Source organism: Manis pentadactyla, chromosome 2 (genome assembly GCF_030020395.1).
Source record: "Manis pentadactyla isolate mManPen7 chromosome 2, mManPen7.hap1, whole genome shotgun sequence".
Taxonomy (NCBI): domain Eukaryota; kingdom Metazoa; phylum Chordata; class Mammalia; order Pholidota; family Manidae; genus Manis; species Manis pentadactyla.
In genome coordinates, this window is record NC_080020.1 from 17,269,571 (window position 1) to 17,292,844 (window position 23,274).

The 23,274-nt window shown below is 45.5% G+C and overlaps 1 protein-coding gene across 1 annotated transcript; it reads left to right on the forward strand.

Annotated features, from left to right (window-relative positions):
- The first annotated feature begins 4,665 nt into the window (after window positions 1-4,665).
- On the forward strand, window positions 4,666-10,568 carry GJB2 (gap junction protein beta 2). Its single transcript, XM_036910161.2, has 2 exons — window positions 4,666-4,829; window positions 7,866-10,568. The coding sequence occupies exon 2, from the start codon at window positions 7,888-7,890 to the stop codon at window positions 8,566-8,568; it is 681 nt and encodes a 226-aa protein (XP_036766056.1). The 5' UTR covers window positions 4,666-4,829; window positions 7,866-7,887; the 3' UTR covers window positions 8,569-10,568.
- The last annotated feature ends 12,706 nt before the right edge of the window (window positions 10,569-23,274 follow it).

Below are 23,274 nucleotides of genomic sequence, written 5' to 3' on the forward strand. Positions count from 1 at the left end.
AACTGGGGTTAGACGATACTGCAGTGTCTGGTCCACACTGCTGAAAGCCCCAGGAACACATCAGCCCCAGAGTGACCACATCTCTACTCCTGCCTGGGAGACACCCAGCATCTAGCTTTCCCAGTATTTTGAACCTTGTCCCCAGTACGTATCTTACTAGAAAGTGAATTGTGACAAAGTTGTGAAAGGTTTATATCTCTAGTTTGTTTTTGTTTTTTTAAAACCACTTAACCCTCACTAAGAACAATCATTCTGATGTTTTCTATTCTGTTCTGTTTCATTTAATTTTTTTAAAAAAGGAAAGAAATTTATCCCCCAGCCTAACAAGCTCATGACAAGCTGCACTAGAGAAAAGATTATCCACTTCCTCCCACTATCTTCAGAGTACGATTTACAAAAACTTCCTGACAAGCCTTTTTACTGCCACCTACTGTACCCTATGGGTATTGCAATTGCCTTTTTTTTCCGGCTGAAATTTTTTAAGTATGAGATTAAACCAGAGAACTCTGCACACCAATATGTGCTTCTTCCCCCAAAGTAGAAATGACACTGAAACAGGTTTTGGAGACATTTAGATGAATAGATAACACAAACTCGGTTCTGAATTCTAAGACCAAAGACTTCATATCCAATTCCCAAAGAGGGCCTTTCCAAGTCAGAGAACATCCTACCTGATTGGGAATTCAAGTGCAAAACTGACTATGTAATCAGTCAGTGGTTCCAGAGAGAGGCAATTTAAATTCAGGACATTCTAGACTCATATGTCATGAAAAGCTGTTGTAGTCTACCAAACACAATATAAGCAGGAATCGTTGCTCTATAGCCTCTTGTCAAACCTGTGCCCATATATTTTTTCTTATTAAAGCAACTCAATATGAGTGTTTTCAAAACCTTAACTTATTCCACAAGCTCTCCAAGATGATATAACACAATATTGTAGGGACACAAACTAAAATGTAGAAATCACTTTGTTACTTTGTGAATGATGCAGAATTTTCATTTTGACATGCTACCATAGCTTATAGAATTTAATTTTTATATTCAATAGAAGTAAATTTTCCCTATCAGTTTGCCTAGGGAGTTATAACTTTGCATTCATTTCTGACCAACATGTGCTTTTCATGCAAATATATTTGGAAGGATCTATGTAATTTCTCCACAGTCTGCTTAAATAATCATAATAGGGCTACACTGATGTATTTACAGGTAAGGAAAATTGAGTAAAACCAAGGAAATCAATTTCTTTTACCACTGCTTTGGAACTGCGACACATCTAGCAATTTCAATTTCCCAAAATGTTTTATGTGTGAATATAAGAATAGAATAAGGAAAACATATAACAGTGCTAGTCATAACTCTAAAGCTAATATTTTTATGAGATGCCTTTAATTTGAAAGTGAAGAGAATAACAATTAAACCTTTTTAAAAATTCTATGAGTACAATAATGGAATTTTCTCTAAATGATTTGATATTAACAATTGTCAGGTTACATAAGTGTGGTGTGGGTCAATGATGCAGAGAAAATTTGTAGTGAAATTTTCTTCTTCTGTAATGATTACCCACAAAAATTAAAAAGGATCACACTAGGGTCACTCCTGCCTTAAAATTATAGTATTATATATGTCATTATTAACTAGTCAGGATGCCAGGCATTCATTATACCTTAAGTTTCTAATTGCTATTTTGAGGAGGACTGAATTTTCATTTTTTTCCAATTTTTAGTATGATTAACAGTTCAACAGCAAAGTCAAGTTAGGACAGGGGCTCCATCCGCTCACAAGTCTCCTCTTGTATTGAGATACTTTCTGCTGTCACGTACATGTGATTTGTGAAATGTATCCAAGACATTTTTTAAGTACACTGGGAGCATCCTTCCCAGGGGGAATTCAAGGGGCTGCCCCAATAGGCAGCTGCATGCAATCATTCATTAAAGTATATTAAGAAATAATATTTGCCTCACACTGCCTTCCTGCACAAAAGGACCTTCTTTCCTTTTGGTCTATATATAAAACAACTGTCAAATTAAAATACCAAATAGCTTTAAATATTACCATTTCACCTTATACCCTAGCAAGTGCATCACTTTAAATATCTGCATAAAAGTTCAGTTCAATTATAAACACCTGGAATTTACCTGCTTGCTACTAAACATGTATGTAAAAACATTACTCGTAAGTATCTCTGACACTCAGAGGTGACAAGGTGTGGCTGTAAGAGAACCTTATCAGTTAACCATCAGTAGTCACTGGATATGTCTGATCTTCCTCAGGAATCGCTCTGAGCTTCAGTCAAGACCCAGGAGATACCAGAGTTTTTCCTATCAAAACTCTTTATTTCAGTCAAAAACTATTCCCTATCTTGTTCAGTGCCTCCAAGTTAATAAGACAGAGGTGTGCCAATCAAGCTCTGTGAGCCCTACCACGCTGTGGGGCTAGGCAGGCAGGAGTGGACAGGGATTGCAGTGTTAACAGATGAAGACATGTGAAAACAGGTAGACAAAATAAAGGCTTATTTTCAATGTATTGGCTTATTTAACTTATCAAGCTTATTTACCCTACTAAACTTATCAATGTAAAGGCTTATTTAACCAAGGCTTATTGCTTTGAACCAAAATAAATCTATTAATGTGTGGTGTGATCCACTAATTGTATACATGTCTAAGCTCTTACGGAGATAACTTCAAATACCCAAACTTGAGACCCTTTTTCCATCTTTCTTTTTTTCCTCTACTCTCAAGGACAAAAAGTTTATACGTAAGATTTCCTGTCCTAGTGGAATCCAAGTCTGGTTAGGAAGAAAACACCAGCACAGAGGAAAACAACAGAAATCACACAACAGAATGAAATCGAGTGCTGGATTGCAGGTTAAGACTTAAAGGCCAGCTCTACGTCCTGAAATACAGAGTGGCTGGGATGTACCATCAGCAGCCACACACACTAATTATGCAAATCAGAGAATAAGTCAGGGGAAACAAGGAAAAGGAAGTTGAACACCAACCTATAATCATGATACAGACACAAAAAACTCAAGGAAAATTTTTCAGTGGCGAAAAGTGAGGCCGCTTGCAGTCTCCAAATCACCTTAACCAGCGGCTTCCACAATGTAGTCCAGACCCTTCCTTCATTCCAGCCCAACTAGGACTCAGATAAACTCTGAAACATCCATTCCTCTGAAAAATCTAAATGGAGGAGCCCCCTCAAGCTCCCCACCCTCAAGCTCCCCCGACGCACCCCCACCTCAACTCTGAGGACGTCGCTGCACTCCAGCGGCTTTGCCATGTGCCGTCTAAGGCGCCACCTTAGCACGGCCTTCAGATGGGCCACGAGAGCTTCCGGCAGCCCCCCGGCTCTGTCTCTCCATGAAGGGACGGGCGCTCCCTCATAGACCGAGAAGGCGGGGCGTAGTGACCACTGGGCAGGACTCACGTTCCCGTACAAGGTCGCTCCCGGTGGCCCACGGCGATGGGGCGCCAGTTTTACAAGGAAAAGTCAATACATTCACGCTAATTGTGGCAATCACGGTAAATTCACTCTGAGGTGAGATCTGCCCTGCCAGGATGAATCATCATCTTTGCTTAACCTAAACTCGCCTATGTAAAGCCAGGCGGGAGAGCAGGCACGCCTGCGCCCCCACCCTGGGTACTGAGCGGGCAACAGCCACCCAGGCTGGACAGTTTCCGCAGGCGCGGCCTGGTCTTACATTTTAATGCTCCATCCACTTGCTTTATGAATACACACTTTCTGTCATCTCAAGACGTCAAAGCACCCGACCAGATGTGAACAACGAGACCCCATAATCCGAGATCAGGCTGAGACTCCCGGGCATCTCCCCCTGGAAACCCCACCGAAGCCCCGAGGGGGCAGGCGGGAGGGGGAGCCGACGGACTGCGCGCGTGGTCTTCCTCTCCCTTCTAAATAAACGGTGCCTCCCCCGCCCCAAACTGAGCAACCTGGAGACTTCTCCACTGTGGAAGGAGGAGGCAGAGAGCAAGGACGAGCGGAGCACCGTCTGCTGGCCACGGGTCGGGGGCCATTGCTGTGCAGCGCCCGCGGATGCGCCCGGGCAGCCCCGGCGGACGGGGCCTTCCTCCCCCCGCCCCAAGCCAGCCCCGTGATGGGGTCCGATGGACACTCGAGGAGGCGTTGGTTAGCTTGCCCGTGAGATTCTGGGGGAGAAAGCAGCAGGACCTTGGCCCCACTCGTGGCGCCTCCCCCTGGGAACCCAGATGCCAGGGGCGCGCGGCGCAGAGCCTCTTGGCACGCGGATCTCGGAGGCCTGTGCTTAAACCCTCACACAGTGGGGAACCCCTGTTTTTCCCATAATTACAAAAATGTGAATCAGAGCTTTGTATACAATCGTGCTCTTGAACCGGTCCCGGTAGAAATAACAATCACCGCGATAGCCATCCTTCAACCCCACCCCCTCCCCCAAAGCACAGGGGGCACAAGGGGCAGGGGGCTCGGGCCCCGGGCGGGGGGCAGGGGGCAGGGGGCAGGGGGCTCGGACCCCGGGCAGGGGGCAGGAGGCAGGGTGCTGGGGCCCCGGTCGGGGGGCAGGGGGCAGGGGGCTTGGGCCCCGGGCGGCCGGCCGGGCCGGGCCGGGCCGGGCGGGGCGGGGCGGGCGCGGGAGCCGCCCCCTCCGTAAGTCTCCGAGGAGCTCCGTGAGGAGGCGGAGTACCTTGCAGTTAAAAGGCGCGCCGGAGGCGGCAGGGGCTGCAGGCCCGCAGCGTCCGGCGCGCTCGGCTCTCCGCGACTCCCAGCCAGCGCCCGGGAGGCCGGCCCGCGACCAGCCGCCACCCGCCCGAGCGCCCCGCCGTCCTCCCTCGCAGGTGAGCCGTCGGACCGCGAACCCGGATCGCAGCTGGAGGGCCGGCGCCCGGTTCCCACCGCGCTAGTGGGGCCCGGACGGCCAGGGGCTGCGGGACTCCGCGCAGGAGGGACGCGGCCGCGGGCTGCAGGACCCGGCGCGGGGGGCACCCGGGTCCTTGGGCTGGACCCCGCACGCGTTGAGATCCCCGAGCCGTCTCTGTCCCGGGACGGCGGGCCTGGCGCGGAGGGCAGGTGGCGAGAGGGAACCTCAGGAAAGTTCCTCGGGCCGAGTTCTGAAATCCCAACCCGCTGCTCCGCCGGATTCGCCGCGGCGCGCCGCGGAAGGGGACGTGGTGCCCGAGCCCAGAGGCGGTCGTCGGGTCCGGCGGGGACGCGGTGACAAGAGTCCGGGAGGTGGTCGCCGGTCGGGCGCCAGGCGCGGGGAGGGGAGGGAGCCGGGGGCAGCGCCCCCCAATGTGACTGTGAGAGGGTGGCCAGGATTCCTTCGGGGAAATTCTCGCACGGCTGCCCGGTCCTTTAATTGGCCTAAGGCTTAGCTTAGAAAAAAGGGTTTCGTTGGTGAAGCAGGAAGCCCTCGCTGGAGGAAGCCGACCTTTACCTCCCGGCGCCTCTGCAGGAAAGGCTCCAGGGGGAGGTCCGTGCGGACCGCGTGCGCCGCTGCCAACAGGGGCTCGCAGCCCAAGTCCGAGTCGAGATTCTTTCGCCTCTCTTTTTCCCCGAAATTGAAAACGTCCGTTTGCCGGTGATATATTCCAGCTGGAAGGGGAGCTTTAGGACACTTGCTTACCGAGGAGGCCGTGCGCACTGAGAGCCGTGGCCTTAGCGCGGTAGCAGGTAGCATAGGCCTGCCGTGGCCTTCGCGGGGAGAACGCCTTCAGCAGCAGTGCCTCCAGCTTCCCAACAGCTGGACACGAAGACCAGAGACTCTGGCGCTGTGTGGTGTCAGCCATGTCCCCATTTGCCAAACTAGTGTGCAAAGCCCACCACGGGTGGACTCCCGCGAGAGTGGCGGCAGCACTAGTAAACGTCCCCCGCCAAAAAAGCAGGCTGGACAAGAAGCTAAGGGGGGCAAAGAAGACCTGCTGCCTTTTCTGGAACCTGGTGATTCACCCAGTGCCTTCCCTGCAGAGCAGAACCAGCTCCTCCACTGGCTGCTGGCAGGGCTCCAAACAATTGTTGGTGAAGTGGGCCAGGCAGCAGCCTGCCTGCGACCCATGTACCAGGTCAGGAAAAACAGGACAGCAGCCACTTGCTGATTTGAGTATTGACAATTTTATCCTGCTGGTTAGCCCATCTGGGCCTGTTACCCCATCTCATTTGGGATCAAATTTTAATTTGCTCTTTTTCCCAAAAGGATCTTCCCAAGGTAGTTGTGGCTCAACCAAGAGCTTTCAAAAACAACAGTAATACAGGGCTTACTGCAGACTGCTTTTTTCTTAACTGATGGTGATTGGACTGGTTTCTGGCACAGTGTGGGACCAGTGTTTAGGACTAGGAAGGAGGGCGAATGCGTCAGACCGGCCTGGACTTTTAGTCAGTTGTACTGATGGAACCCATGGCAGTCTATTTCCGCGAGTGTCCTGTTTTCCACTAAGTGCTGATGGAAAACTGAAATGTCTAATTTCATACAATGGCTTAGTTAAAATACAGACTTAGGTTGTGCTGTTGAGGACCTCCCAGACAGTCTGCATTCGAAGGCTTGGGGCTGAACCGGGACTAAAACAGGTTTTTCCAATGATGTTTCTCTTTTTCAAGTTGAGAAGGGCTAAATGTTTCCTCGAGTATATTTCAGTCTTATGTAACTTCCGGGTCCATGACTCTTTAGCATGTCTCTGCTGCCGCCTCTGATCAAGGTGGCACTGGATGGTTTCTTGATGCCCTGATGAGGCACAGTGATGGCCATTCATCCCAGCCTGCTTAGGAAGTCCACTGGGATATAGGACCCAACTTGCTCAAAATGAGGACAGCATTATGCTTTTAAGTAAGAAGGAAGATTCACTACCAGCTTAAATGTGCTAGAAAACAAATTACTCATCAGGATGGGAGAAGGGGGTTGATTGACTCAGATGAAGTATAGCTATGAACAAATGAAGACAGACATAGCCTGGGTTGAAGAGAAGGCCACTGGCTCGTAGGAGACCGATCCACAGGCTTCTCCAAATCCTCTTCAATAAGTAGTACATTACCCCAGCAAGCTTCAACTCTGACCTCCAATACAGTGGCATTAACTGATAGGGCCAGTAATTAGGGAATCACTGAGTTAAATTTTCGGCCATTTTTCATAATGTGCCTCTTTAGAAACACTTTTAAATTAAAGCCATAGCCACAATAAAAATGCTCAGTTGCAACTTATCAAAACAGATATCCCTGAGTACTAACCTGGCAATCACTCACAGCATGACAATAAAGACCACCAATCCATACACAAAACCTAGGCAAAAATCCATCCTTTTCATTCCAACTGGGAGTGCCTCTGTTTTAAGCTTGACCATTGGTAACAGTCATGTCACCGCTACATCCCAAGTCTGTGAAAATTCACTGAAATATTTTAAGTGAAGTGGCTCTGCAGGAAGACTGCTGATTAGCCTTGAAGGCAGCGCCAATCTCAGCTAGTATCAGTCCCAGTGGCACCACCCAGAACTCAAGGCTCACCAGCAGATGTAGCTGGTGCCTGCCATCACTTGTGCAGAGTGGGCAAGACCCAGGGGGGATCCTGTGGAGGGCTCATTCATCACTACTCAGTGCCTTTAGGTTAGCAAGTTCCTGTGCTTGTGGTGCCCCCCAACCCCACACCCCACACCCCAAGTGCTTACGTGCTGAAGATTGGGTGAATTACTCGGTGAAAAAGTACGCTTTACTAGAGAACACGTTCAAAGTATGTCCAATCCAATGGCAAACTAAGGTGGTTTTGTTTTTACCTTTGTTGGTGAGGTTGTGTAAGAGCTGGTGTTTGCTCAGGAAGAGATTTAAGAGAACTCTCCCAGATTCTGTCCTGACTACTCACTCCCTTACTGTGTTCATTTTGTCTTTTCCAGTGCAAACTGCCCAGAATTAAAAATGGATTGGAGCGCACTGCAGACTATTCTGGGAGGTGTCAATAAATACTCCACCAGTATTGGAAAAATCTGGCTCACGGTCCTCTTCATTTTTCGCATTATGATCCTCGTTGTAGCTGCAAAGGAAGTGTGGGGAGATGAGCAAGCCGATTTTGTCTGTAACACTCTACAGCCTGGGTGCAAAAATGTGTGCTATGACCACTACTTCCCCATATCACACATCCGACTCTGGGCTCTTCAGCTGATCTTTGTGTCCACACCGGCTCTCCTGGTGGCCATGCATGTTGCCTACCAGAGACACGAGAAGAAAAGGAAGTTCATTAAGGGAGAGATGAAAAGTGAATTTAAGGACGTTGAAGAGATCAAAACCCAGAAGGTCCGTATAGAAGGGTCGTTATGGTGGACCTACACCAGCAGCATCTTCTTCCGGGTCATCTTTGAAGCCACCTTCATGTATGTCTTCTATGTCATGTATGACGGGTTCTCCATGCAGCGTTTGGTGAAATGTAATGCATGGCCCTGTCCCAACACAGTGGACTGCTTTGTTTCCAGGCCCACGGAAAAAACTGTCTTTACAGTTTTCATGATTGCAGTGTCTGGAATTTGCATATTGCTGAATGTCACTGAGTTGTGTTATTTGCTAATTAGATACTGTTCAGCAAAGTCCAAAAAACCAGTTTAACACATAACCCAGCTACTAGCTAAAACACAGCATGAAAAGGAGCAGGCAGTCTGTGCTTAGCTCTCAAGGCACAGCCACCAGCACTTCCCGAGATAAAGATTCTTACCTTAAAGCAACCGTTTGAAACCCCTGTAGATTCCAAGTGAAACTCCAGATGCCTCCAAAGGAGCTCTACTCTCCTAAAGCTTCAAAACAAAGCATTAATTCTATGCCCATACTTATTTTTACTAAAAGTAGTGCCAATGAAGCCCCATGCTGGTGGGGTTATGGGTGTTAGTACTTTCACATTTGAAACAACCTATGTGGGTGTTTTTCTCTTTCTCTGAGGAAAGAGAGACACCAGGTCCCGGGAGGATCCCGCCAAGATTTGGTTGGTCTCCTTGTTCCCTTTGCCGTTTTCCCCAAACTGAGGATAAACATAGAGAATCCCATTTCTTCTACTTGCTTTGGAAGTTTTAATCTGTAACGATGGACAAGGTTACCTAATGCTTCAAACTGTTATACTTTTTTTAAGTGAAAACTTTAAGATATGTTCTTTTGATCTACAAGATGTTCTGATAACCTTTATATGTTCCTCCTATTTCAAAGACTAAATGGTGTAAAATTAGGAATTATCATTGAATTTAAAATATGGCCTCCTAGTTACGAACAATTTGAAATTCCCCAAGATGCTGTCCACTGTGGTATGTAGCACATAAAAGAATTTCAGCCTCTCTCAAGTGAGACAAACTAGAGATTCTCAGTGATAGCTTACACTAGCAAGTGGCCTCATTTCAAAAATTTAGGTAATTTTGCATGAGAAATACAGACTGGATGTACCACTGCTATTACCAAGTACAGACTGGCTCAAGACCCCCTTTTTACCTAACAATGTTTGCTAGTAAATGGCAGGAACACTGATCTCAGGAGATTGCTTGGGAGTATTTTATTGCCACAGTACAATTTAATGGTGCAGAACAACGGGGGGTGTGGGGTAGTTGCTATTTTTAAAGAACCGATTGAAAGGCTTGACTCTAAATTCTGATAATTAAAAATGAGTTTTATCTACTTCAAAAGTTGTTTGCTTCCCTCTTCAGCATCCAATTGTTTTAAGTGAAAATAGAATTAATAGATTTTTAAAAATAGAAAGTAGAGTTTAGATAAGTAGCAATTCTATAAGAATATTGAACCCTAATATTATCATTATGCTTGACATGGTTTCCAGAAAATGGTACTTAACACACTTCAGTGAGGGTACACGTTTTTCCGTTGCCAAGAATAGCATTGTAAAAACATTTTGTAATAATAAATAATAGCCTTAATTACATGATTGTAACTAAAATAATTTTGTAATGTCCCAAATGTCATTTAAAATATTAAAATATAATTAATTCATATAATAGTTGTTTAAAATCTATTACAGTTTTAATAGAACAGCAGATTTTAATTTCATCTATAGCCAATTTTGTATACGTATGTAATGTTTTACATATTGTAAAACCAAAACGGGTAGGTCACCAGGGTGTATGCCCACCACTCTGAGCTTCTTCTGCTCCCATTATAGAAAGTCCTCTGTCCCCAGAAAGACTGACGGGGAAGGGAAAATGAAAGAGTGTGTCTGCCCTTAACCCATGCTCACCTATAACAGGTTTTTGACGGACACAGGCGCAGTGTGGCGCACGGATTTGTGTGCGGCTTGGAGAATGCTGAGTCTGGTTCGCGTGACCAGATTGGCTCCTGGAAGAATCATGGAAGCTGACACTTTAAAATGTTATTCAGTTGAAACCACAATGTTGTTCATGTGAAACCTTTATAAGATTGTATGTCAATGATATTTTAATTTTTTTACAAAATGTTATTCGAAGTGAAGTTTGGCTGAGGCGTAAGAAAAATTCTATAAGGTGTCTTTCCTATGGGATTTTCTTTCTATATATTGTATGAAACCAAAGGTGGTCTTATGAAACTGCTTTTTATTCTTTGGTGCCCACTTCCATGGGAAATAAACCTGATGGGTCAGCCTGTCCCTGTGTGTGTGTGTGACTGCCAGCCGCCCCCAGCTCACCTACCTGGCCCTCTGGCACTGCCCCTCACCCCCACCACACCCGGGACAGCCGACAACAGCACATCCTTCCCAGGAGCCTTGGCCCAAGGACTACACAGCATTCGACACATTAATTAAGATGAGTATTTTTTGGAGAACCGCATGCTTTTTCAACGGATTTAAAAGGACAAAAACCAGTCAATTTTCCTCCAGATGATAGAAAAGGAGTAAGAAACAGCCCCTAGCTACATTCTAAAATGCTCTGCACATAGCTTGGTAAAACAGCACACGATTTTTTAAATGCATATGTCTAACTCTTACAAGCTATGAAGATTATAAAGGTTCAAAAGACCAGGTCAAAATAATTACAGACTGCTACCAACCACTTGTTAAGAACTTCCAGAAAGGTTTGGCTACATCCCTGAAATTAGAGCTTGAACTCTGAAAATAATAATCCTGAATATATATTTATCAAGTCATTAACTTACAATCTGTACTAGGTAAGAAAAGCTCTGATTTTTTTTTTTTTTTTTTTTAAGATTCTACCAAAGAGCTCTGTGTCATGTTGGCCACATCAAGTCCTCACACAGGCTGCCTTCAGGAGGGGCCTGGTGCTGGCTGGACGCCTGTGTGTGTGATTCTGGATGCCCAGGACACAGTGGGTACAGCCCAGCTGCTGATTCTCCCTTGCACGAGGTTTATTAGTAAATTGGGAGCCGTGGTCCCAAACAACTTTCCCTTAAATGTGCAACTGTCAAAAGGTGGGTCTCCGTTGGTATGACAAGATCAGGGTCTACTCAGGGGGACAGCTGTAGACCTCTCCAGGGTGGGCTGGGCCCGAGCTGTCTGTCATTGCTGAGGCTGACCTAATGGTCAGTTGGAGGGCGGCAGGTAAAGGGTTGAGAAGGATCTGTGGTGATGGACAGGAACTCATTTATTTCTCCAGACTTCATTTTCTTTGTCTCAAAATGAGCTTACTGAATACTCCCCAAGGTTAATGACAAATAAGATAATTTATGTAAATGCTCTCTACATAGTAAAGCACTAAGTAAAATATTTCTGTCATCTGTTTTCCTTTAGATAGATCCCAAGCTGGAAAACTGATAGCTGGTATTATAGATAGGAGTAACTCAAGCAAAGCTGGAGAAACTGAAAGGTTTAGAAAAATGCACATTTACACAAAGCCTGAAATAAATGCAACGTGGGGAGGAGAGACTAGCTACATAAGGTGGGAGAAGAACGGCTGGGTGCAAATACATCAACGCAAAAAGATAAAGTGAGGACAACTATGTTTACTCTGTAATTAGAGAAAAAGCAACAGTTAATAAAGGATTCCATTCATCTAGTTAGGGCCGCTACAATCTTTACACACACGTTAACACACCTAAATGCAGGTATGTGATCTCATTTAGTCCTCACACAGCTCTGTGAAGTGTTGGGCCTTCAGACAGTCATCTTTCTACTGACTGGGTGTCAAAGGGGCAGCTCGGGGGGATGACAAACCACACTCAAAGGACAATAGCAGGTGGTCCTGCGCACAAGATGTGGTCTGGGCTTCTAGACTCCCCTAGCACATTCCATTCCTGAAACAGGTAGCTGACACCACAACTGCTCGTGTTCCCCAAAATCTGTCAGGTTGAGGAGGCAGTCCCAACTTCTGGAGGCATTCCACTCCATGCCTGCACACCTCTACTTTCTCATCTACTCAGCCAACATTTACTGAAAACCAGCTGATTGACAGGAACTACTGGGCACTGGGACTGTGATCAAAACAAAATCTCTGCCTTCATACTGAAGAGGCCAACTATAAACAAATACTGCAGACAGTATATGCTGCAGACAAGCACAACAGAGAAAAGTAAAACAGCATAAGGGAAGAGTGAGGCCATGAAGAGGCAGGTGGTATGGACTGTCCGGGGCCTCTTGAGCATGGGAAGCATCCATCATGGGCTGAAATGGGTCTGCTTAGAACACCTGCCCTCCAGGGCTGCTCTGCCCTTTGGTGCACGCACAGTCAGTCCACATTCTACTTGAGATCCAAGTGCAACCCCAACGTTATTTTCCAGCTCCACAGCTCCACATTCCCCATTTGCTCATTCATTCATTGATTCAGTATTAAACAACTTGTGTGTGCCAACCTACCAGGTACAGGAAGATAAGAAAGAATAAAACACATTCCCTAATCTCTGGCAGTCAGCTGTGGTAGCTGAACCAGGAGTTTCCAGGCTCCCCTTGAGGAGGAGATATACTCTCTGGCACATCAGGGTCCCTTAGAAGGGAGACGGTACCCATCACGAAGAACAGCACCCCAGCATGGCCATGGATGTGCAACTGGTCTAGATACAGCCTTATTACAAAGTGGTATAATTTTGAGTTAGCCTTTTGACGGCCTTATCGCCTTTCCTCATTTTCAATTAAAAGGCCACCAATGTGCTTTATTTACCTATAGAATGAATATATAAAGGCATTTACATTTAAAATTACATATAGACGTATATAAAAAGTCTCAAAGTGAACATCTCACTTCACAGCCCTGCATGGAACTATGGGTGCAAATATCTTGATGTATCTTTCCAGTCTTTTTCTGTGCAATCACAAATATTTATACACATCTACATGCAAATATACATTACCATTTTGGTTTGCTTTTGTTACATAATTTCTTCTGTGATAGTTTCTCATTTAGTAATACACCTTAGAATCTTTCCAGGCCAGAATGCATAGGTATAACATTTCTTTTTAACAGATGCACAATATTCTATAGAATGACTGAGTCATGTTATTTAACCATCTCCTTGTTAATGAACAGTTGTATTGTTTCCAATTTTTCACAGTGAATATTCCCCCTCCCTTCTCTTCAAGATCCCCCTGCCCTACCCACTCCTTATCAAAGCAGATTTTCCCTTTGTAGTACATGCTGCATGAATTTGTCCAATCTGAATTCAGGACTTTATACCTTCCCTGTTAAATTTCATCTTGCTGATTTTGGCTCATCCCAGTCATCCAGCCAGATTTTTTTTTTGGAGCTCTGTATTCAGTTTATTAGCAATTCCCTCCAACTTTATGCCATCTATCACTTTCATGAGCCTGCTTTCTCTGTAGTCAGTTAAGTCAATAAATATGTTGAATCTGGAATGTCACCAAGGATTTTCTTAGAGTTTGGCATCAGTTCCTTTACCAACATCATCTGAGTTTGGAGTTTTAAGGCTAAATTTACTTAGCTACATCCAGTTCACAAGTTTTCATCTTAATAGTAAGGATAGTATGACAAACTTTGTGAAGTATCTTACATTATGATTTCATTAATCATTTCAAAAACACATTTGGTTAGCGCCTCACTTCTGGGCCCCTGACAAACACAAAGATAATTTTAAAAAGTCACAGTGTAAAGGGAGGGAGAAGGAGGGGAAGAAGAAAGGGGGCCTTAAGATTAGCATGTATAATGTAGGGGGGGCACGGGGAGGGCTGTGCAACACAGACAAGTAGTGATTCTACAGCATCTCACTACACTGATGGACGGTGACTGTATGGGGTTTGTGGGGGGGACTTCGTGATGGGGGGAGTCTAGTAAATATAATGTTCCTCGTGTAATTGTAGATTAATGATACCAAAATTTTTTAAAATGCCAAAACAAACAACAAAAAAAGTCACAGTGTAAAGGCAGATATGTATAAGGCAGGTTACTTTACAAATGAAAGATGGCAGGCTTTTGCCAGGAAAAGACCTGAAACTAAGAGGTAGTCTGGCCTTTTCCATTTCTTTGAGAAGTTAAATAACCCATCAAGGGGACCCCTTCTGCCGTCTGATAGAACAGGCTGAGCGGTTTCTCAGAAGCCCTTAGCCTATACCGGGCCACGCAGGGACGTGAACGCCTCTCTCTGCTGCCATCTGCTGTCGACATGGATAACTGCAGGGGCTGGGTCCTTGGCGCTTCCCTCAGCCGCGGCCGCCGGATTCCTTAAGAGACCCGTACACCTACCAGCCACATTTACCCCTCCATAAAAACCTCATTGCTTCCATTGCCCCGGAGTTTATATTTCCGACTTGTTGTCTTGTTACGGTAACCATAAAAAATGAAAACCAAAAATTCACACATAAACATACACTATTTCCTCTCATAAATAATAAATACTAAATAAGCAGTACTGGCCAACTTCTGTGCTCTCATGGTTGTAGTTAGCGGCTTTTCACAAAGTTCTTATTTGGGTGACTTCTCAGGTTTCTCTAAGTATTCTGCACTCGGATTTTGAAATTTTACCATCTAGAACCATAAATGCTATTTTCTACTCAACACTCCTCTGTGTGTTGGGGGATGGGGCGGTGGGGGCAGCGAATCTCTTGGTTTTTTTTAAATTTTTAATCGTCATCTAATATTAACACAGCAGCTCTTTAAAGATTCACCCTTTGGGTTTTACTTCTGCTATATTGTTAGGAGGCGGAAAATCACCTAATATATTCCACTGAAATTTCTCAGGCTCTTTATTAATTGTGATGTCTTTTCAAAACCTGAAAAAATAGGGTTAGGCCAATTTTGAGTCACAATAACTAAAGACAGCATGACTTTTTCCCGTTTGCCCTGCTCTTTCCAAAAGAGAAAGATCTCAATTTGAGCAGATATTTGAAAACCCATGTACACAGCATTATTCTCAATAGACAAAAGGTAGAAGCAGCCCAAGTGTCAATTGACAGGTGAATAGATAAACAAAACATGATATATAAGTATAATGAAATATTATTAGGCCTAAAAAGGAAGGAAATTCCGGCATATGCTACAATATGGACAAACCTTGAGAACATTACACCAGTCACAAAAGGACTGTGAATAAACCAGTCACAAAAGGACAAATACTGCATGACTTCACTTACATGAGGCCCTCACAGCAGCCGAATTCACAGAGACAGAAAACAGAAATGTGGCTGCCAGAGCCTGAGGGAAGGGGAAGTAATTGTTTAATAGGTACAGAGCTTTAATGGGATATAAAAAAGTTGTGGACATAGATGACGGTGATGGGTGCACAATAACGTGACTATGCCTGAAAAGATACACAAAAAAATGGTTAATATGGTAAATTTTATATTATATATATTTTACCACAATTTATTAAAGTGAAAAAAAGAAATATCTTTTCTTAACACAAAAGACAATGGATGGTCTCCAATAGGAGACACAGGTTGAAATGATAGACATGTTAAGAAGTACTCTGAACTCAGACACACATCAAACACTGTTAACGTCTCTATTCCATTAACACTGTCATGCACCAAAATAAATTCCATATATATTAACCATAAGCATTAAATTAATAAGACAAGTCTGAGCACACAGTTGAGTGTTTCCCTGCCCTGTGAAAAACAATCCTGTTCAAGTCTGGCCAAGTCATTTAGGGAAGAAGTACCGGAAAAGTACTCTGCCTCAGATGCTAGAAGTTACCTTTCCTAATCTTAAAAACATTTACAGTATTCTCTGTAGCCAAAGCCAGGTAGAATATTATGAATAAAAAGCATTCCCAAGAATGCTGATAAAAATTGGGGGTGGATGGGATACTCCCATGGCCAGCTCTTAAAAGCTCACATTTTTCTAAGTCCCTGTGGTGGTGTCCCCTGTCAACTTACTTCCCAAAGCTGGTATGAATTAGAATTCATTATAGCAATCTTGTCTAGTTTTCATTTCTGTCCCAACCAGAAGCGAAGTGTTCATAATAATGACATCTTCGATATTCAGAAGCATTTGAGGGTTGGAAGAAGTTGTTTCCAATGGCCAGCAGACTTCCAGCTGTACAAACGGTACAACAAATTTTAAGTCAAAAAAAAGAGAATTTTTTCCTGGGATTTCATCCCCAAGAATCTTTGACTACCTTTGGGTTTCCAAAGACATACTCCAACATTCTAGAAAGTAGCAAACAAAGTCGAGTGTCTATGAGGAAATGGAAATGGACACCTTTTGTTGTTGTTATTGTTTTCCCTTTTAAAAATCCATTTAATGATTTCTTCCTGGCTCATTCTGCTTTAAAATGAATAGGAAAATAATTTTGTTTATTGGTTAGGGAGAATGTCAAAAGTTTAGCTATGCTACTCGTTGGTACTGCTGCCTTGACATCCGTTTTGTTTGGACTAGAAGCCATCAGGGGCCTTGAACCGACACTAGCCCTTCATGCAACCACATGCCCTAGACAGCAGCCCTCAGACATCATCAAACATAGGTTCCTGTCACCAAGTGCTTGTCACCAAGAGCCTCCCCACCTCCCAGGGCTTTCCCTCCGTGTACCCCTTAGATAAGACCCCCATGGAGTTTACCAAAAACCCAATTTTCTTGGCTTGAATTGACTGATTTCTGTCCCAAACAGAAGCAAGGTGTTCATAATAATCACATCCTCGATATTCAGAAGCATTTGGGGGTTGGAAGAAGTCCTACCTCTCTCTGTCTGCACCCTGCTGCACCTCCCCATGTGGCCCCTTGAAGTGTGCTGGGTACTTGCTCCAAGACCTGTGATAATAAGCTTCTCTGTCTCGGTTTCCCTTGTGGTCTATTGCTGAACCGCAGCTCACCATCCAGCACACTGTGTTCCATTCAACAAATGTTAATTTAACAGTCAGAACAGAGAGGTAAGGCATGGTTCTGTTAAAAAGCAGTACTGGCTGGAATTGGCAAATGTTCAGCCCTTTGATTCCACAAGTTACTTACGTTCAAGCAAAGAATAGCACAGGGGAGCCCAGAAGGCTTATGAGAAAACTCAGTGAACTCCAAGGGTGAAATATGTGAAAGAATTCGAGGTCCATCTACTCAGTCCCATCAAGGCTCTGAAGGAATTATAAAAACCTGTAAAACTCAGTCCAGGGCTCTAGGGCCTTGCAAAAGGATATGAGAGCAAAGGAAGCTCAGATTGTTCATATTCCCTGAGAGGAGGGGTGAGGTGGAAATGCTGGACTCATTCCAGGTCGAGGACGACATACACAGAGGTGCAAAATGGGAAAGGAAGAAGCTTGGGTGCATATCAGCCAGTGCCCCAGGCAGGCAGGAAGGTCAGCTGGGCTGGGCCAGGGAGCCCCTAAGCAGAAAGGGAAGGAGGCGGAGCTTGTGTTGTGGGCAATGGGAAGCCATTGAATGCTGCAGAGCAGGGAACCACACAGTCCGAGCTAGGCTCCCAAAAGGTGACTTTGACTTCAAGATAGTTGTAGAAGAAAGACTGAAGGGACGCTATTTGGAAGGCTACTGGAATAGTCAGATATACTCACGTGGCCAAATTAATTTACTGGTAGAAAGGAAGAAATATATGTTAAATAATGTTTTATAATAATCCTGACTTGGCAACAGATTAACTATGGCAGATAAAAGAGAGAAGAAGGCTCAAACATACCTAACTTTTCATGCTGTGCAGTAGGAATTAGAAATAATTCCTGTACATTGTGAGTGGGAATGCAAAACTTTGGCTCTGAGGTCTTTTTAAAATTGATGCTGTGATCAATCAGGGGGTGTATTTAAAGTCTGGTTGGATAAAAGGATTCATAGATATTCTGCCACACAGTCATTAACTGCGCCACCACTCAGACTAGAATGATACATCCGTTTATGAAGACTGTCAAGGTCATTCTCAAGCAGCAATTGACAAATGCATCATCAACACCAATCATAGTATCTAATATTTGTAAGCTGCTTTATAGCCTTTACCTAGCACCTGTACTCTATGAATTCATTTATATGAGGTCTTACACAACCCTTTGAGTTTGGTGGTATTATTCTGGGTTCAAAGGTAAACTAAGTTCAGAGAAATCAATAAACTTCCCCCACAGTTATACAACGTACAATAATACCCAACATTTGCCCAACTTTTTAAGTGTTCAGACAAACTTAAAAGATATCAGTGTGAGAAAGCACTTGTCAGGGCAGCTGGCATAGTCAACCCCAGCAGATATAGTTGTCCTTTCTCCTTGCACATATTTTCATCTCAACAGTGTTATTAAAACAGAAGCTTTCCCCATGCTGCAGATGAGCAAACTGCCTCAAAGAACCAGGTGGCTTCTCCAAGGTAACACAGCTGCAAGTGGCGGGGCATTTGAAAGACTTTGCCTTTTGTGACCTTTGAATGTGTAATTCAGTTTGAATGTATGTTCAGAAAGTTTTTATGTTAATTGGTAATTATTTTAAACTTCCCTAGTATTTCAACAACTGGCACTCAACATAAGTACATTCCCTGTTTTTAAAATGGCATAGAACCAGTGACTTTAACTAATGCTCATTTGAGAGGAAAATGTTTTCAAAAACCCCACCACTGCAGGGTCAAGAGTACATGTGTGTGAATTCCAAAACACTTATGCCAAGACAAATAGAAGGAAAATGATCTTATACCAGTTCATGTGTGTTCACTTCCTCCTGTGTGGAGGAGGCCGCCATGCTGACGGCAGGAGGCCCCCGTCCTGTAGCTCTGGTAAAAAGGACACCAGCTCACACTACTAAATAGCCCCTTGCAGCAGGGGCATGCCCTGATTTCCAGTCTCAGGTTGGAGTGATTTGACAGGAAGGCCTTAATTAATAAAAATGCTAGGGCGTTATAGGAAGTGTTGATGATTCAGCAAGCATTTTACTTCTCTCTGAGTCAGACTCAATCACAGCAAACACTGGGTAAGACAGGTTTTTAAAAGGGCGTGGGGACCTCATCTTCAACAACCAATGGAGAAGAAACAGAGCCCTCAGCGAAGAGGGGATAATAATCTGCTAGTGCCTTTGAACTAGGTGTGGAAGTGACTGGGGAGGTGCAGGACAGTGCCCAGGACTGTGACAGACATGTGGTGATGAGGCGCTCAGCATGCCTGCTGGGTCCTGGACCTGTGGGTGTGAGCAAGCCTGGCCAGGAGGAATTCCCTGGGAGGTCAGGAAGTCATGTCAGCCATGCTGCCGCTTTGGCTGAGGGCACAGTAGGGCACCCAGGGTACTCCAGCCCGTGCCCCAGCAATGGGAGAGTCTTGGATCCATGGGTCTCCATCCCAGAATTCTGGCAAGAGGCCTTCCTGACCCTTCCCAACCCACTTATTCAAACAGTGCCTATTGGGCACTGACCTGCTGCTTCTCCTTCCAAACGCCCAGGCCCATGTCTGGAATCTGTCTCCACAGCACAGAGGCAGGAGGGGCTGCTCTGCCCGGCTGGCTGGGGCTGCTTGGCAGGGCAGAGGGCGTTTGAACGAAGCCTGAAGGCTGCTGGGTGAGGGGAAGAGGGTTTCAGGACGCAGGGGTGGGACAGAGTGCAGCGTGCTGGACTGTAGTGACAGCTTGAGCAGTGAGACCCCCGTACCCTCTTGTGTGCCAACCTCAGGACTCCCCCAAAGACCCACTGTCTTCCTACACCCTTGCCCAGACCAGGGTCATTGTTCTCTAGCTGAGTCCACAGTTCTCTTGCTGAAGCTCACTGAGGCCCCTGCAAACTCTCTCGATTCTCCTCATTGCCTTTTATTTACCCACCTGCAAGGTCCATCATTTCTGGAAGACTTAGAGTCATCCTACGTTTCTGATCCTGCCATCCTGTTGGGAGATTCTGCTGTAATGGGGTGATCTGCCCACCCCAATGTCACGCAGCCTAGGCGTCCACTCCAATGATCCCCATCCACCCTCACGGGTCACATCATACGACTGTCACAGCAAGGGGCACCCTCCTGCCCCTCGGAAGGGCTGCTCTCTGCACAGAGCTTGCTCTACCTGGGGCCATTTTCCGGCCAAAGAGATATGGAGAGACATGTTTCTCTCTTTCAACCCTCAAAGCAATGAAAAAGCTAGTTTTATAAGTCATTGAGAAAAAAGCTAAGAAAACCAAGCAGAGTGCTTTTCAGTGAATTTTTATTTTCTAACTCAGAGGATATTAAGAACACATGGTGTGACTGAAAATAGTCAGATTTATGAAAGACGGAATGATTGTGGGGGGTAAGGGAGGCGGTCCCCTAGTTGTTCAGCTCTCTGACAGCCATACTCACCATCTAAGCGACAGCAGTCTCTAAGGGCTGTGTAGGTTGTAGCTTCCCACCCCCACCCCAGCCACCCCATCACCCACTCAGGAGGCTAGGCCAGAAGGGCCAGTCCTCAGCCAAGTGCCAGGACACAAGCCGTCTGTGCTGGGTCCCCCTTCTGCAGCTCATCACTGACCGTGTTGACATTCAGTTACCACTTCTCATCCCTTTGGGGCTTGGGGGCGGTGAGCATCCCTCACCTATGACCAAGAAGTTCCAAGCATGAGGTCTGCGCCACGTCTCGGCGTGGGAGGAAAAGCGGGGCCTGAAGAGCGCCTCCCTCGGTGTAAACTCAGGTATCCCTGCCACGGACACTCCCGATCCCTGCCCGCTCGCCTCGCAGGCAGCACTGCTCCCAGCCCAGCACCATCGCGGGGCGAGTGCCCAACAAAGGCCAAGGGTTCTGGGTGCCCTCGGCTGGCTGCCGCCCTGGCCACGCACTCAGAGCTTCTCTTCACCCCCCGGGGCCCCCAGTCCTCCCACCTGCCGCCCCTCCTAGCTTCCCGCCACCCAGACCTTTAGGCACCTCGACCCCTCGCCGCACTGGCCCTTGGGGCGTCCAGCGTGGCAATCCCAGCTCTGGACCGACTGGCCACGCGTTCTCCTTGCACCGCTCCTGCCGGGAAAGCTGTGTAGCTGTGCTGGACACCTGCCCGCCGGCTTGTCGTGGCCCATCTGGGCCCTGGCTCTGTACAGCAGGCCTTTAGCTCATCGCAGTGGGGCTTGGATCCCGCCTCCTCTCCGGACCTGCATTCTCTAGCTCCTGGCTCTTCCTGGGAAGCGAGTTCATCCTGTCTCTCCCCTCCGGGGCCCAGTGCCCTGGCGGGGAGGAGCGGAGACTCCCACCAGGCTTTCCTGTTGCCTGAGAGAGAAATTCCTTCCTCGCTGCTTTTGTCATCCAAGGGCTTTTCACACCTAATCCAAGTCTGTGCCTCCAAACTCACCTTTGCCTGCTTCTTGGTGACGTCCTTCGCCCCAGCCCACATGGTCTCTTCCTGGATCTGTACACATCGCAAGATCTTTCCTCTAATTGTGGTAAAAAACAAACAACATAAAATTGACCATTTTTAGGCGTACAGTTCAGTGGTGTTAAGCACTTCCACATGGTTGTGCAGCCATCACCACCATCCATCCTCAGAACTCTCCTCATCTTACACAACTGACCCTCTGTCCCCATTAAACAACAGCCCCCCATTCTCCCTTCCCCCAGCCCTGGAAGCCACCCTTCTACTTTCTGTCTCTATTATTTTGGCTACTCTAGGGACCTCATATAAGTGGAATCATACAGTATTTGTCTTTTTGTGACTGGCTTATTTCACTTAGCATAATGTCCTCAAGGTTCACCCCTGCTACAGCGTGTGTCAGTGTCAGAATTTCCTTCCTTTATAAGGCTGTATAACAATCCACTCTATGTATAGACTACATTTTGCTTAACCATTCATTGGTCGATAGGCACTTGTGATCCATCTATTGTGACTAATACTGCTATGAACATAGGTGCACAGATGTCTCTCTGAGACCCAACTTTCAATTCTTTTGGGTGGATACCCAGAGGTGGAACTGCCAGATCATATGGTAGTTCTATTTTTATTTTTTGAAGAACTGCCATACCGTTTTCCACAGTGGCTGGGTCATTTTGCATGACCACCAACAGTGCACAAGAATTCCAATTTCTTCACATGCTTGTCAACACTCATTAATTCCTGTTGTGGTGGTAGTTGTTCATGGCCATCCTAATGTATGCGAGATGCTGTCTCATGTAGTTTTGGGATGCCTCTCACTAACGATTAGTGATGTTGAGCATCTTTTCATGTCCTTATTGGCCATTCATGTATCTTCTTGGAGAAATGTCTTTTCAAGTCCTCTGCTCATTTTCAAATTGATTTGGTGTTTTGTTGCTGAGTTTTAAGAGTTCTCTGTATAGCCTGGATACTAATCCCTTACCAGATATATGATTTGCAAATATTTTCTGTGGATTTTCTTTTTACTCTGTTGCTATAGTCCTCTGATGCACGGAAGTTTTTCATTTTCATGAAGTTCAATTTCTCTATTTTTACCTTTTGTTTCCTATGTCTGTGGTGTTATACCCAAGAAATCATTGCCAAATCCATTGTCATCAAGTTTAGCCCTCTGTTTTCTTCTAAAAGTAAGTTTTAGTCTATGTCTAGGTCTTTGATGCACTTTGAGTTAATTTTTTAACACAGTTAAGTAAGAGTATAACTTCATTTCTTTTGCATGTGGCTATCCAGTTTTCCCAGCACCATTTTTTAAAGAGACTGTCCTTTCGTCATTGAATGGTCTTGGCACCCTTATCAAAAGTCATTTTACCATGTTTGTGAGGATTTATTTCTGAGCTCTCTATTCTATTCTATTGATCTATATGTCTGTCTTTATGCCTGTTCCACACTATTTTTATTAATATAGCTTTGTAGTAAGTTTTGAAATCAGGAAGTGTGAGTCCTCTAAGCTTGTTCTTGCCTCTCAAGCTTGTTTTTGGAGGGAATCCTGTGAGATTCCATATGAATTTTGGAATGGATTTTTCACCCATTATCTTTTGTTCTTTGCTTTTGCTACTGTTGTGTCCTTTGTCCTGGCCTTCCTTTTCAGCTATCACTCAAACCATTCAAAATCCAGCTCATCTCCTTCCTAACTATTCCCATCCACACTGACTACCTCCTCTAAGCAATGCCTTCCCT